At 51.2% G+C, this 12,319-nt stretch overlaps 6 protein-coding genes across 6 annotated transcripts; 3 read left to right on the top strand and 3 right to left on the bottom strand.

Moving 5' to 3' along the window:
- Positions 1-131: 131 nt before the first annotated feature.
- On the bottom strand, positions 132-1,166 carry N7459_000463 (NAD(P)-binding protein; the record flags this gene model as incomplete). The annotated part of the gene is made up of 3 exons (XM_056939648.1): positions 132-552; positions 625-1,063; positions 1,121-1,166. The coding sequence occupies 3 exons, from the start codon at positions 1,164-1,166 to the stop codon at positions 132-134; spliced, it is 906 nt and encodes a 301-aa protein (XP_056803928.1).
- A 419-nt stretch (positions 1,167-1,585) lies between these two features.
- On the top strand, positions 1,586-3,194 carry N7459_000462 (uncharacterized protein; the record flags this gene model as incomplete). Its single annotated transcript, XM_056939647.1, has 4 exons — positions 1,586-1,853; positions 1,972-2,240; positions 2,296-2,417; positions 2,474-3,194. The coding sequence occupies 4 exons, from the start codon at positions 1,586-1,588 to the stop codon at positions 3,192-3,194; spliced, it is 1,380 nt and encodes a 459-aa protein (XP_056803927.1).
- A 966-nt stretch (positions 3,195-4,160) lies between these two features.
- Positions 4,161-5,440, bottom strand: N7459_000461 (HNH endonuclease signature motif containing protein; the record flags this gene model as incomplete). Its single annotated transcript, XM_056939646.1, has 4 exons — positions 4,161-4,475; positions 4,538-4,705; positions 4,756-5,033; positions 5,080-5,440. The coding sequence occupies 4 exons, from the start codon at positions 5,438-5,440 to the stop codon at positions 4,161-4,163; spliced, it is 1,122 nt and encodes a 373-aa protein (XP_056803926.1).
- Positions 5,441-6,206: 766 nt separating this feature from the next.
- N7459_000460 (putative monooxygenase) lies at positions 6,207-7,600 on the top strand (the record flags this gene model as incomplete). Its single annotated transcript, XM_056939645.1, has 2 exons — positions 6,207-6,453; positions 6,519-7,600. The coding sequence occupies 2 exons, from the start codon at positions 6,207-6,209 to the stop codon at positions 7,598-7,600; spliced, it is 1,329 nt and encodes a 442-aa protein (XP_056803925.1).
- Positions 7,601-9,538: 1,938 nt separating this feature from the next.
- N7459_000459 (uncharacterized protein) lies at positions 9,539-10,315 on the top strand (the record flags this gene model as incomplete). Its single annotated transcript, XM_056939644.1, has 1 exon — positions 9,539-10,315. The coding sequence occupies one exon, from the start codon at positions 9,539-9,541 to the stop codon at positions 10,313-10,315; it is 777 nt and encodes a 258-aa protein (XP_056803924.1).
- Positions 10,316-10,623: 308 nt separating this feature from the next.
- Positions 10,624-12,155, bottom strand: N7459_000458 (uncharacterized protein; the record flags this gene model as incomplete). Its single annotated transcript, XM_056939643.1, has 2 exons — positions 10,624-12,082; positions 12,133-12,155. 2 exons carry the CDS (start codon positions 12,153-12,155, stop codon positions 10,624-10,626), a joined length of 1,482 nt encoding a protein of 493 aa, XP_056803923.1.
- Positions 12,156-12,319: the final 164 nt, after the last annotated feature.

Here is a 12,319-nt window from a genome sequence, read left to right as displayed (position 1 = left end):
AAGGTCGCGGTTTCTACAGAAACAAAGCCCAGTGGTAATGCAGTGTAAATATAGTCAATAGACTATCCATGGATCGATTGTAGTTCATGTCGATACGCAAATAGATATAGCCGCAACCTTGGAAAGGACATCTACCCTAGAAGCCGGGCCCCTCCGTTCGGGGAACACCGCATAGTCTCGTCCTTCCAGTGGTCTATTTCTGCGAGAGTCTTTTCCATGTCCCCTTGGATGAGCGGGATGGTCTCGGCGCCCATGAGCAAGCGTGTTGGCAATGGACGCTCGCGCTGTCCAGCCACGCAGTCAAAAAGCACTCGAGCACAAATATCCGGGTCACTCCACGTCGATTGGGATTCGGGATTGGTGATGTATCCAAGCAGCTGACTGAACGGACTCCCGGGCGTATCGTATGCCGGGGATCGGGGCGCAAGCTGCAGACTCGAGCCCGCAAAATTGGTTCGCACGCCCCCTGGAGCAACGATCAAGAACTTGATGTTCCACGCCGCATCGACTTCTTTGGCCACTGACTCGGTGAATCCCTCCAAAGCAAACTTGCTGCAGGATAAATTGTCAGTGAGATGGTTGGTCCCTACTGGGTAGATTCCTGGGGATGGCTGAACCGCTTACCTGGCGTGGTAGAAGGCATGGCCTGGTGCAGTGAGCCATCCACCCATGGAGGAGACCTGAATAATCGTTCCACCCTGACCGACGGGATTCGCCTCTCGGAAGACTCGAAGAGCTTCGCGAGTCAGATTGACCGGTCCCCAAAAATTGGTTTCCAGCTGCCGTCGAGCATCAGCGTCCGGGATAGCCTCCATGTCTCCCATCAAGCCATAGCCGGCATTGTTGATAAAGACGTTGACTTGGTGAAACTGCTCCAGGGCCGCAGAAATTGCCTGAGTCATTTCGTCGTGAGAAGTCACATCCAGTTTCACTTTCAGCACGGTCGGGCTGTCGGGCAAGTATGAGAGGGAGGCGATAGTACGGGCGGTGGCTACGATGCGATGCCCGGCATTGTATACAGTCTTTGCAAATGATTTACCCAGACCAGAGGAACAACCTGTCACTGTGGAATGTGTGTGAGAAATGGTGCGAGTTTTCTATTCCTTGAATGGAGCCATACCGAACCAGACCATCTGGGAGTCAAATTGGGTTGACTGAACCGACATTTGCGTCAGGAGTAGCAGAACCGCTGCAATTGAAGACGAGAGTTTAAAGCAGTTGTATATGGATGATCTTTTATGCTGGCAGTGACCGTATTTATATTCCAAGGTTGGACATAGTCACTGCTTTTCGATAACATGGTTGCGTCTTCCAGATCGACTCCAATCAGTCACAGCAATCGCAGCGCATTTCATCGACCTAAACCCGACTAGGAAGATGCACTAGATCGCCCAGCCTGGTTGTGAGTGGGTCGCACGCGATATATAGCAATCTGATTGGCTTCTCAGCGACGCATCTTCCATCAACTCGAATCCCGAGCTGTCATCTTCGTACTACCGCCACCTAGACATCTTCCGGCCAGTTTTGCGCAGCTCTTCTTAGTGCACTTGCTCTTTTGATCAAGGATCCTGTACACCGCCCAACTATGGTCGAGAAGGCGCGAGAACCGAACTTCGTCGTGATCACCGGAAACCCTGAACGCGGACACGGTGGACGGCTCAGTCAAATCCGATCGTACACTGCCACGAAGCAGCATCGGCGAGAGAGGGATAGGAAGGCTCAAACTCATGGAGTATTTCCTACTGTCTTGACTCTACAGCATGCGCTGAGCCAAAGACCTCAAGAAATCTCGCTTGCGCCGAGTGCTCCACCACTGCCTCCCTCAGCCACCGGTCGCCGGAGGATGCAGAAATGTAAGTACGAATCGCGCCAGATTGATCAGAATCGCCTCTTTCTGATCATCACATGGGTTCCACCCATTCTGGATGTCAGAGAGCGCATGGTGATACCGACGCTAATGTTCGTATCCAGTCATGTATCACTACGTGCGCGATAGCCACCGGGTCCACCCTTTCTTTAGCACCGTCATCTCTGCCGCCATCTCACATCCAGCGCTGATGAGCTCAAAGATCCTGAATGCGTCGGCCTGGGATGACCTCAGCGCAGTCGGTAGGATCAGTGGGTTGACACTCCAACAAGGTGCAATCACCCGCAGGCTGTTTGACGAGTCTGTGAGGACCAGAGAGGAAGTCTGTAGCGATGTGAATATTGCGACATTGATCGCAATCTTGCTCTTCGATGTGAGCAACTCCTGATACGCTCCATGGCAACGTTGCTAATGTTCACGGTTTCTAGTTGGTCAGCCAAGAGAATGAGACTTTTTATAAAGACCAACAGTGGCTGCAAAGGATCATTGCCCTTCGTGGTGGACCTGCTCATCTAGGATTCGACGGCCACTTGAGAAATAGCCTGCGACTGTATGAGCTATTCCACTCTCTAATATACCAGACGTACTGACAATGAGGCCGGGTAGTATCAACCAACTCCAGAGGATTGGAATTACTGCAAGGCACACAGGACAGACTCCCTCGTCAAGCGATATCGATTCATTTCCCTGTGGTTGTATAGATGTAAGCGTGTTCACTCTTGGAAAACAGTCAAACGACCCACTCGAGCGGAGCAAGATGCTTGGTATCCTTCCTCTCCTTGACAGACTCTACCAGACGATGATGCCACCGAGAGAAAGCATTACTTGCGGGTCTTTATGGAGCATAGAGCATCAGAAGTCCACTGTATCGGCCATAAGTGAGGGTTGTCCATTCTCAACAGCAACACCGGTCCACGAAAATTCGGACTCACTGCATGACGCCAGAGTACCGGCAGTACTGCAGGTAATCCACATCTTGAATATTTCCACCGGTGCCGCCTCTCACGTCGGGCCAATTGATATGCTCTGTGCGCTCGGCCATCTCAAGGACCTACTACAACGCACAAACCTTGTCGGGTTTTGGGAGAATCTGCCCGGGGCACTCATCTGGTGCCTGGTAATCGGCGCTCGGCTTTCATCGTCCCGTCCGATACGCCAGTGGTTCCTGATGCAGACAACCCGAATCACCTGTGCGCTGGCAATGAGTTCTTGCGATGCTGTGCTGCAAAGCCTGCGGGCGGTTCTAGCGGGTCTGGATGAGACGGCTAGGCAAAGACTGGAGATCTTCTCGCATGCTTCTGATTCTGATCGGCTACCTTTACTGTAAACAGCATTCGGTGGTATCGCAGGACCGAGGCTTGAAATCAGTCGTCGATGAGTCTCCAGGGAGGGGTGATAGAGTGGCAGACCTCTCGGCTTTGGGTGCGTCGCCAGTTTGACGGTACTGCAGCAACCAGAATTACTCCGAGTGCCTCCGAGCACTAGAGTCCCCGAGAGTCCGGAGAAAGCAGAGTGTGGGGGAGGACTGGGGCGATGACGGGGTGGATATCCGTGGCGATGGGCAGCGCGTCTTTTCTCGCAGCCGAATGGCGGAATAGAGGTGTGGGGGACTCTTTCACGTCCAGATCTGGTCGTCGGAAGAGAAAAGAAGAGACGTCATTGCGAAGTACTTCGGTCCCGTATGAAGTTGAGGTTGACATTCCGCGCCGCTGATGGACCGCCGCGCTTGAGGGCCGGTTTGCAGTGCAGTACAGTGCAATGGCTATCTGCAATGCATCCGCTCCAACATCTCTCACCTGGAGACAGTGTGGCGGTTAAATTCCAGCCCGAGGACGAAGAAGTCGAAGTGAAGGACGCTCCAAGTTCGAGTGTGGGGAGCGTGTGGGAGTGGCTCGGAGGATACTCAAGTCGAATACATTTGCGTGACATGTACCGACAGCAAAGGACCTCAGATCATGTAGGATTTGGATCAGTATTTTACCTTGGTCTCTCTTCCAGGATGCTAGAGCGGCCTAGGTGATGGATGACAGGATCGAATAAAGCTGTATTCCTATCTAAGGGGGGAGCATAAGGTTGTGTCCCGGGTCGATCAGATGACTGACCGCCCGGGGACCCAACATTTTTTATGGACTACTTTCTAAAATTGGATGGCTAAGGGATAGACAGCGTACCAATTCCGGGCACGAAGACAAGCTTTCTGTGGGTGCTATTGATGATTTACCCAATGAAATAAGATTTTGGCAACATAGCGGGTTCATTGCTAGACTTCTAGCCAACCCATGCAGCTTGCAGCTTAAACTGTGACAGATTCCCAGACTGCGTATCGAAGCAGAGACCCCAGATCAGTAGTACCATCAGGAGCTAAGACTGAACCAGTCTTAAGTTCCTCTAAACGGTCAAGAGTTTCATCAATGACCTCGCCCATCCCACTCGCGTGGAAAAATTTCGCAAGTCGATAGTGACAATCTAATAAGACTGGGTGTGGAAGACGGGACTCTGACTCAGGCTGGGATGCATCTACGAAAGTGACCTGGCAGGGGAGGAATAGGTTCATTTCGGTAGGGAAGCGCTTGAAGGTGACGAACTTGTAAGTATGCGGAGCGTTGGCCTAAGTCGATAGTTAGTCCTAAACGGACCCTTCCAGTTTCCAAGGTTAGAACACAAACGCACAATCGGCTCGAAGGCACATCGGAAGCGACCGAATGCGCGGTGGATAGAATGGTGCAGCGTGAGGCCATTCTCGATCTCATTGATTCTGGAACTTCGCATAATTGTGCGTATCTCAGGGAAACATCGGTAGAGGGTTTCCCACATACTCGAGATGACGCTTGCACCTTTCTGCTCTAATTAGTATGAAGTCTTCAACAAGAAGGTTCTAGGAAAAGTACCATGGGGTCGTAGCTTGCAAACGACCAGGGAATGATATGTGCAGCTTCGAGATCCCCCTGTAGAACGTCCTCCGCCAATCCCGTTTCTTCCGCTCTGTCGAACGATATGGCTTTTGTTACCACACAACGATCTCTATCACGTTCGAGACAGCCTTTGCGGAAATCCGAATCTCGCACTTGTGGCTCCTCAGTCACCTCATACACGGCTTGAGCATTCTCACGTCTCTTTTGATGCGGTGAGTCAACAGGGGCAGGTGTTTTCCCGCCAGACGCTTTAACTATGCGAGGTCAACCATATATTCACGCTAGTTTGTATGGACTTACTTGGTTGGAGGAGACAAGTGCGAATATTTTGATAGGTAGCCAGGAGCATCTCATCAGATTCCGCATCGAGAACGTCGTGCGCGATAGAGTCTCTTCCTCCTAGCGGAAGCCAGTCGAGCAGTCCCTCAAAGCAGTCTTGCAGCTTTTCGGATTCATTTGTGACCTCGTATAGACTGAGTCGTTCACGTGCACGAGCTTTAAGATCATTCCAGCCATCTTCAGTCTTCTTAACCTCGGTCTGAGCGAAGCTGGGCTCTGAGTAAAATGTCCCTTGGGACGGAGAGATTCGACGCGGTTGGTGGGGGTGGGTTGAGGAGCGGGGCGGTGGGGGTGGAGATGATCCGCGCTTGCGCTTGGGCATTGTTACGGGTTGCAGAGAATAAGGATGTAGTATTAAGAGGCGTTCGAGGAATACAAAACTGCAGTTCAGCCTTGAAGACTATTGAATGCGTTTGTGAAAGAAAGTCTTCTGTATTGGGTCGTTAGAGGCAAGAGCAGTCCCGAGGGTAAAGTGGTAAAACGGAGAGCTTAGCATTATGACATAAATAGCAAGCGGTGTACCGTATATGATGGGGTTAGTTATTTTGGCTGCGGCTCGAAGAAAACCGCTTGGAATTTATTGGAATTTAAGATGTGCGCCTTGCCGTGGCTTCTTTTCGCCTTTCCCCGAATCGATTGGAAATTCTTGCGCCTTGTACCTTGATCTGTGCTCTTTACTGTCTTTGCGTTGGAATGAGTGTGTGGAGAATCACATTAATAGTTTATCCATTTCCTGTATGTTATGATTAGTTAAGCGTACGCCCCCTAAATTGGCAGATTGGGCGGAATAGCAACATAGATTTCTCATTGATTCCTATTGGACGGATCCCTCCCTATTCCGACAAAGTTCGAGTGTGGGGAGTGTGTGGGAGCGGCAAAAGTCTCTCCCGCGTGCGCCGGCTCGAAGAAAACCGCTGGGAATTTATTGGAATTTAAGATGTGCGCCTTGCCGTGGCTTCTTTCGCCTTTCCCCAAATCGATTGGCATCTCTTGCGCCTTGTACCTTGATCTGTGCTCTTTACTGTCTTTGCGACGCCGTTTTCCCTCCTCCAACACCCGCCTATACACTCGCCGACCTCATATTCGCCATGGCCACGACTCCCCAGGAATTGAAAATCGCCATTTTGGGCGCCGGCATGGGCGGTTTGACGACCGCTCTTGCTCTGGCCCAACGAGGATTCAAGAACATTGACGTATACGAGAATGCACACGACCTTGGCTTTGTCGGCGCCGGGATCCAGCTGGCGCCCAACATGGCCCGTGTTCTCGACAGACTCGGTGTCTGGCGAGGAATTGAGGCCGAGGCTGTGAATATTGATGATACTTCCGTAAGAGGTATGTGCTCGCTTCAAGTTGGCCCCAGAAGTGAGATAATCCAGCTTATCGTTCACTGCAAATAGTGGGTGCCGACGACAGCGAGCTTGCACGCGTCGACCTGCGATATATCGAAAGCACCTATGGCTACAAGCACATGGTTGGCCATCGATCATCTCTGGCAAAAGGCCTCTACGAGGGATGCTTGAAGGAGTCGGCGATCAAATTCCACTTCGCGACTACCGCCTCAGAAGTCAAATTTGGCACCCAGCCTTCGTTCACTGCCACGCCCCGCGATGGCGAGGCGCCTTATCAGGTCCAGTGTGATGTGCTTCTAGCCGCCGATGGTATCAAGAGCGAGACCCGCGTGGAGATGCTCCGGCTGTTGAACGTCAACGTCAGTGTCAAGGACACCGACCAGGCCGCCTACCGTATCATGATCCATAGGGACCAGGTCAAGGACGACCCTGAGCTCCTAGCTCTGATTAACAACACTCGCGTGACCCGTTGGATCGGTGCAAAGCGCCATATTATTGCCTACGCCATTTCCAATAATACCATCTACAACCTGTCCACTGTCCAGCCTGACAAGAACTTCGCCGCGGCCACCAACGCCACCTACACCACCAAGGGCGACAAGAAGGCTATGTTAGAGGTCTTCTCCGACTTCTGCCCGATGGTACAGCGCATGCTCAACTACGTCCCCGAAGGCGAAGTCTGCGAGTGGAAGCTGCGCGTCCACGACGCGCTCCCTACCTGGGTCCACACCTCCGTCGCCTTGGTCGGCGACGCCTGCCACCCGACCCTACCTCACCTGGCCCAGGGCGCAGCCCAGGCCATCGAGGACGGTGCCGTCATCGGTGCCGTCCTAGCCCATCTCCCCGACACCACCCCGGAGTCCATTAACAAGGCCCTCCGTATCTACGAGAAGGTCCGGAAGGGCCGCGCCGAGGCTCTGGTCGAGATGGCCGCTGCCTCCGGCCGTGCCCTACACTTGGGCGAAGGCGCGGCCAAGGAGGAGCGCGACCGCCAGTTCGCCGCTCTTCGGGAAGGCAAGGGCCCTGTGCCGGACAAATGGGCTGATGCCGATATCCAGCGTGAGATCTACGGCTTCGACTGCACCAAAGTAGCCGAGGACAAGTTTGATGAGTACTTCAAGCAGCTGTAAGCGTTTTTCTTCCTTGTTTGTTTTTCGCATACCCCATCTTTCACTTTTTCTGGTCTAGCCGGCCTAGTTATCTCCCGTGGGTGCATTGTCGTTCCTCTTGGCTACCCCTTCTTGACTTGTATATCCTTGATGTGTATCTATGACTTCCGCGAAATGAAATTCTTATGACCTTATACACACGACCGATGTAGGCCGAGGACCCTAAATAGCCAATCCCTAGTCCTACAGCTGTGGGGATTCGCCCGTAAATGGCCAATTAGACGCGTAGCAAACAATATCACGTGACTATGACAGGCAGAATGTCTGGATAGGGAGGGGACCCGACCAATTGGAATCAAGGAGAAGTCTGAGTTGCTATTCCGCCCAATCTGCCAACTTAGGGGCTTAGAATGGATCAACTATTAATGCGAGTCTCCACACACTCGTTCCAACACAGAAAAGCTGAGTACACCGTCCTGTATCTGGCCAATCAGGGGGCGGGAGCCTTTTTAGCGCGAAAATTAGACATATCTAGCAGTATGCTTCGCTTCGCTCCGCAATCAACAACATTACCTTGTAATTATTCTGTACTCAATATCGATCCGGCCTATACGGATAGTAGGGGATAGTAGTTCGCTTGATACGAAGAATTCGGCCCTTTCAATCTAAAGAAATACGCGAGTCATGGGATGTACGAGTCATGGAGTAAGACGACCCGGGGGAAAGGTCCAGTGTAAGACGTACTAGATGTTAGTCTCGGCCGGAAAAGCAAAGAAAACAAGAACTCGGCGATACGGGCTTCAGTTGTAAGCGGCTATCGCTGGGGATGACGGCGAATTTGAATACTCTTCATTGATTGGAATGAATAGACTGTACTCTGTGGAAATTTGGCTTTTCATTTTTTTCCCGCTATAATGAAACCTTGGAAGTGATTCTCCTGTGAGTCAGATCAGCGCCCAATACACGAGCTTGTTTTGTCTATAGGAGGGATCAAGAAATATTGAGGTATTAAATACTGCCTGGAGCCTTGCCACAGTGAAGCCTGTGTACCGACTATTCTTAGTGATATTATTGTCGTAGGAGATTTGATTGCGATTACGATTACGATTCCAGAGTAATTTCACGCCAAGCTGAAATAGGAAGTAAGCATGGACTGGCAAGACATAATCAAGGAAAGTGGGGAGCAAGAGTACATCTACTGCATGTTTCAGCTCCGCCAGGCTTGCGGGATACCGTATTTCCTAGGCAGATATCTCCTGGATATCGGAATCAGTATCGAGAGGAGTTTGGGTTAAATAATTTCCCTTTTATTTACCGCGAGTTAGTCAACTAGTTAGTCGTCTTTTGATTCATGAGACCATATTGCGCATTTTTTTAACTAACTAGGTAACCTAGTTTACTAAATAAGTTAATGATTAAGCAAGCAATGACATTAGGCTTCTTCTGGATTGTCATTAGTGGGGTTCCTGGCCTAAACTAATATTTAGGCCGGCCTCGGGGGCCTTGTAATATTTTAGCACACAGGGGCTCCGAGTCTTACTCGCTGGACCGTATACACTAATACTACGCGGACAAGACACGTAACGCTGAAACTCACCATTTCAAACTTGTTCCCTCTCCGAAGGTTCCTCCAAAACAGACAGGGCGTCAAGTCGTACTATACATAACTATATCAGCATGGTTGTGGGTATCCAATCCAGCCCTTAGAGTTGGCCCCAGTGGGAGCCTTAGGGGCCATAAATAAAGTGTTTCAACCTTAGAAGTACATAATAGTAATTAGTTACGTATGAATAGACCCCGGAAATTCGCGCTTCTTTGAAAAAGGCTCAATATATTCTCTTTCCTTTGCTCTCCTCTCCTGGTTCGAATACCACCTTGGTAGCGGACTGAGGCATACCGATCTCGCCTCCATTGCCCCAGCGAGACCTGCTGCAGACCGGTCTCGCTTGAGCTGCCACCATGCTATTCCAAAAGATCTACCTTCTATTCTTCCTGATCCTCGATCTCTCCGCCGCGGCAGTCATCAAAGTATTCCGGGACTACTCGGCACCCAACTACGCAGGCTCCGACGATTCCATCTACCTCTGGAGCTCAATTGCTACCTTCAATTCATACCCCACCGATGGACAGGTTGTGAAAATAGCGGAAGATGCCTACAAGTCGATGCTCTCGGATGCATGGTATAACGTGGATCCAGAGCGGATTCCCTCTGTTATGACCGCGATGGCATATCAAAGCGGACGGAGTCGGTGGGAGGTCTACCTCGCCTCATCGGCAAGAGGCACGGATTCCTTGATCTACGAAGTCACCAAAGCGATGAACGAGCCGCGAAATGGAGCAGTATGGGATACTGTCCCCACGTCATTGAAGAATGCGCTCAGCGCGTGCAGTCGGGAATCCACTGAAAAACAACACCAATTTGACGCCAAATGCGGCGAGATGAACGTGATGCTCGAGGTGGCCGTGAATACGAGACGAGATCCAGCAGATATGGCAAGCCGCTCTCGAATCGTGTCGTGGCAGGGCCAATACAATGGTGAGAACGGTCGATATAGGGGAGGTAGTATTAAGCCCCCGTGCTGGAGCGAGAGCGGCAAAGGCTTTGGGTGCAGAGATACCTTGCGCCAATTAGCGTCGAATATTGATGTTCTTACGGCAGATCGGGAGAGCTACGCCAACAATATGCCCGTGCTGGTCGTTCCCCAGCCCATGTTCCCTGGATATGAAGACTGCTAAGAGTATGTGAACAGATGGAAATATATTGTCGTTATCAGTGAGACTGGCGGAGGGGGATGATATGTGGGAGTGAGCAAGCTTGAGAGCCAGAACTCCATCATGTGAAGTAAAAGGAGAAACAAATATAAATCTATCAGAAATCGTTGAGTGGCCCTTGTAGCTGTAAAATCTAGGATTAGCAATCATCTCCGCTGTTCATGACCAAGGGGCTTTGCTTCGTCCAGGCCTAGTTCTACTACGCGAAGTAAACATTGAGACTATGCCTATAGTCTCGATCGAGAATTCTAGAGGTTTAATATTATGCAATTTCAGAGAACTTTACGCTCAGGACACATCCTAGTCTCGGTCCAGATGCCGTTGGAAACGTGATCAGATATAACCTCCAAGCAAATCCCTTCCTGAGCGCAGGCAGCCCGCGCGGCATCTCGTTTACGATCGATCATGGGAGTGCTCCAGAACTGCGACCACTTTCGCACGCAGAGCCGCTTTAATCCAGGGAGTTGCATTCGCAACCTTGCGGCGTTGGTCGCGCAGAGGTCTAAGATATGTTTCTCCTGCCAGCCTTCTTCATCGACTGTTTGATAGTCCGCTCGCAGGCAGAGTTGCTCGATGGTATCGGGTAGACCTAATGTCAGATCGGTCGACGGCGCTCTGGACCAACCCGCAAGTAGGTTCACAGGCATCTCAACGGAGCGGAGACTTGGGAATCGCGTCAGGAGGCGATAGAATGGTGTAGTGAGCTCTTTCTCTCCGTCCGCCAGCCAGACGTTACAGTGGGTGGGTGGGAAGTACTCTACACCAAACGACAAGTTTTCGAGCGTTTCTCTAATGGACTCCAATCCCTGGATAATGGCGGGTCCGTTTTGCAAGGCTATTTCCTTGCCCCATCTGTATGCCATTCCCAGATGCAATGTTTTCAAACGGGGACAGAGTGAGAGAAGACTGGGCACCTGACCCTCCCGAATGGTTGTTCGAGCTAGGATAAGACAGCGGAGACGGGAAAGGCTGGGGCATCTCTCGGGTAGTTCAATGTCCTGTTTGGTTCGAAGCCATATCGCTAGAGACTGCAGAGAAGGCAAGTAAAACCAAGCCGGAAATTGAGCAGGGTTACACTGGGGATATCCCGGTTCTTCATGAATCTCGGGAGGGCCGCCCGATATCATATCACGGCGAACATTGCCTCCATAGTCGACTTCCGTGAGTGAATGGAACCGTGATAATGATGATTGCGAGGAAGAAAAGAGGGCATGTCGCAGCATCAACCCCGGAAACCCCGACTGCCATACAAAGGAGTAGTCCAGGCGCAGGGATCGTAGATTGTGAAGCTGGGAAAGGAGAATAGACACCAAGGCGTAGGGATCCCCATCTTGAAGAGCATGGACCCAGCTATCAGCATCCGGGAATCCAGTAGTCTGGACAATGGTTTGGGCATGTCGTAAGACGTCCGTGAAACGCGCAATCTCCTCCTTGCAATCTTGCTCGCAACTTGGAGGCTCCCAGAAATCGGTTGGCTGGACTCTTTGGTGGGACAGAAGACTCAAGTGGTGGATATCGAATGCACGCTCTGGCCTTTCCAGGATGGCCCGAAACAATAGAAGAATCCTGCGGAAAGGGATGGGACGCCAATCCCACGTAAGCTTTTTGAAAAGAAAAGGCTCCACGAGAGATTTGGTGTCTTTGGACACAAAGAGAAGCGGCCAATAGTCCTCCGGAGACAGATGCTCCAAAATAGCTAGCCAGCAATCACTGGGTAGCGAAGTCGCGGGGCTTTCCGGATGTCAGTGAGACGGTGCCGGAGGAGGCGATAGAGAACTGACCTGGAACTGGGACTGCTAGCCATCGCACTGTGTGGCGGCGCCGGGTAGCGACGAAGAGAGCTGAATGGATGTAGAGTTGACCAATAGTTATCGATTTCGATCGATTGAAACAGACGTATCACATGACTGATGCAATGACGATCCAACTGGTCTGGCGGTCACCTTAATTTTATTATTCTAAAACTAT

The sequence above is a fragment of the Penicillium hispanicum genome (genome assembly GCF_028827665.1).
Source record: "Penicillium hispanicum strain IBT 35686 chromosome Unknown utg000001l_segment0_segment0, whole genome shotgun sequence".
Classification (NCBI taxonomy): Eukaryota; Fungi; Ascomycota; class Eurotiomycetes; order Eurotiales; family Aspergillaceae; genus Penicillium; species Penicillium hispanicum.
This window is presented reverse-complemented; position numbering and strand designations above follow the sequence as displayed.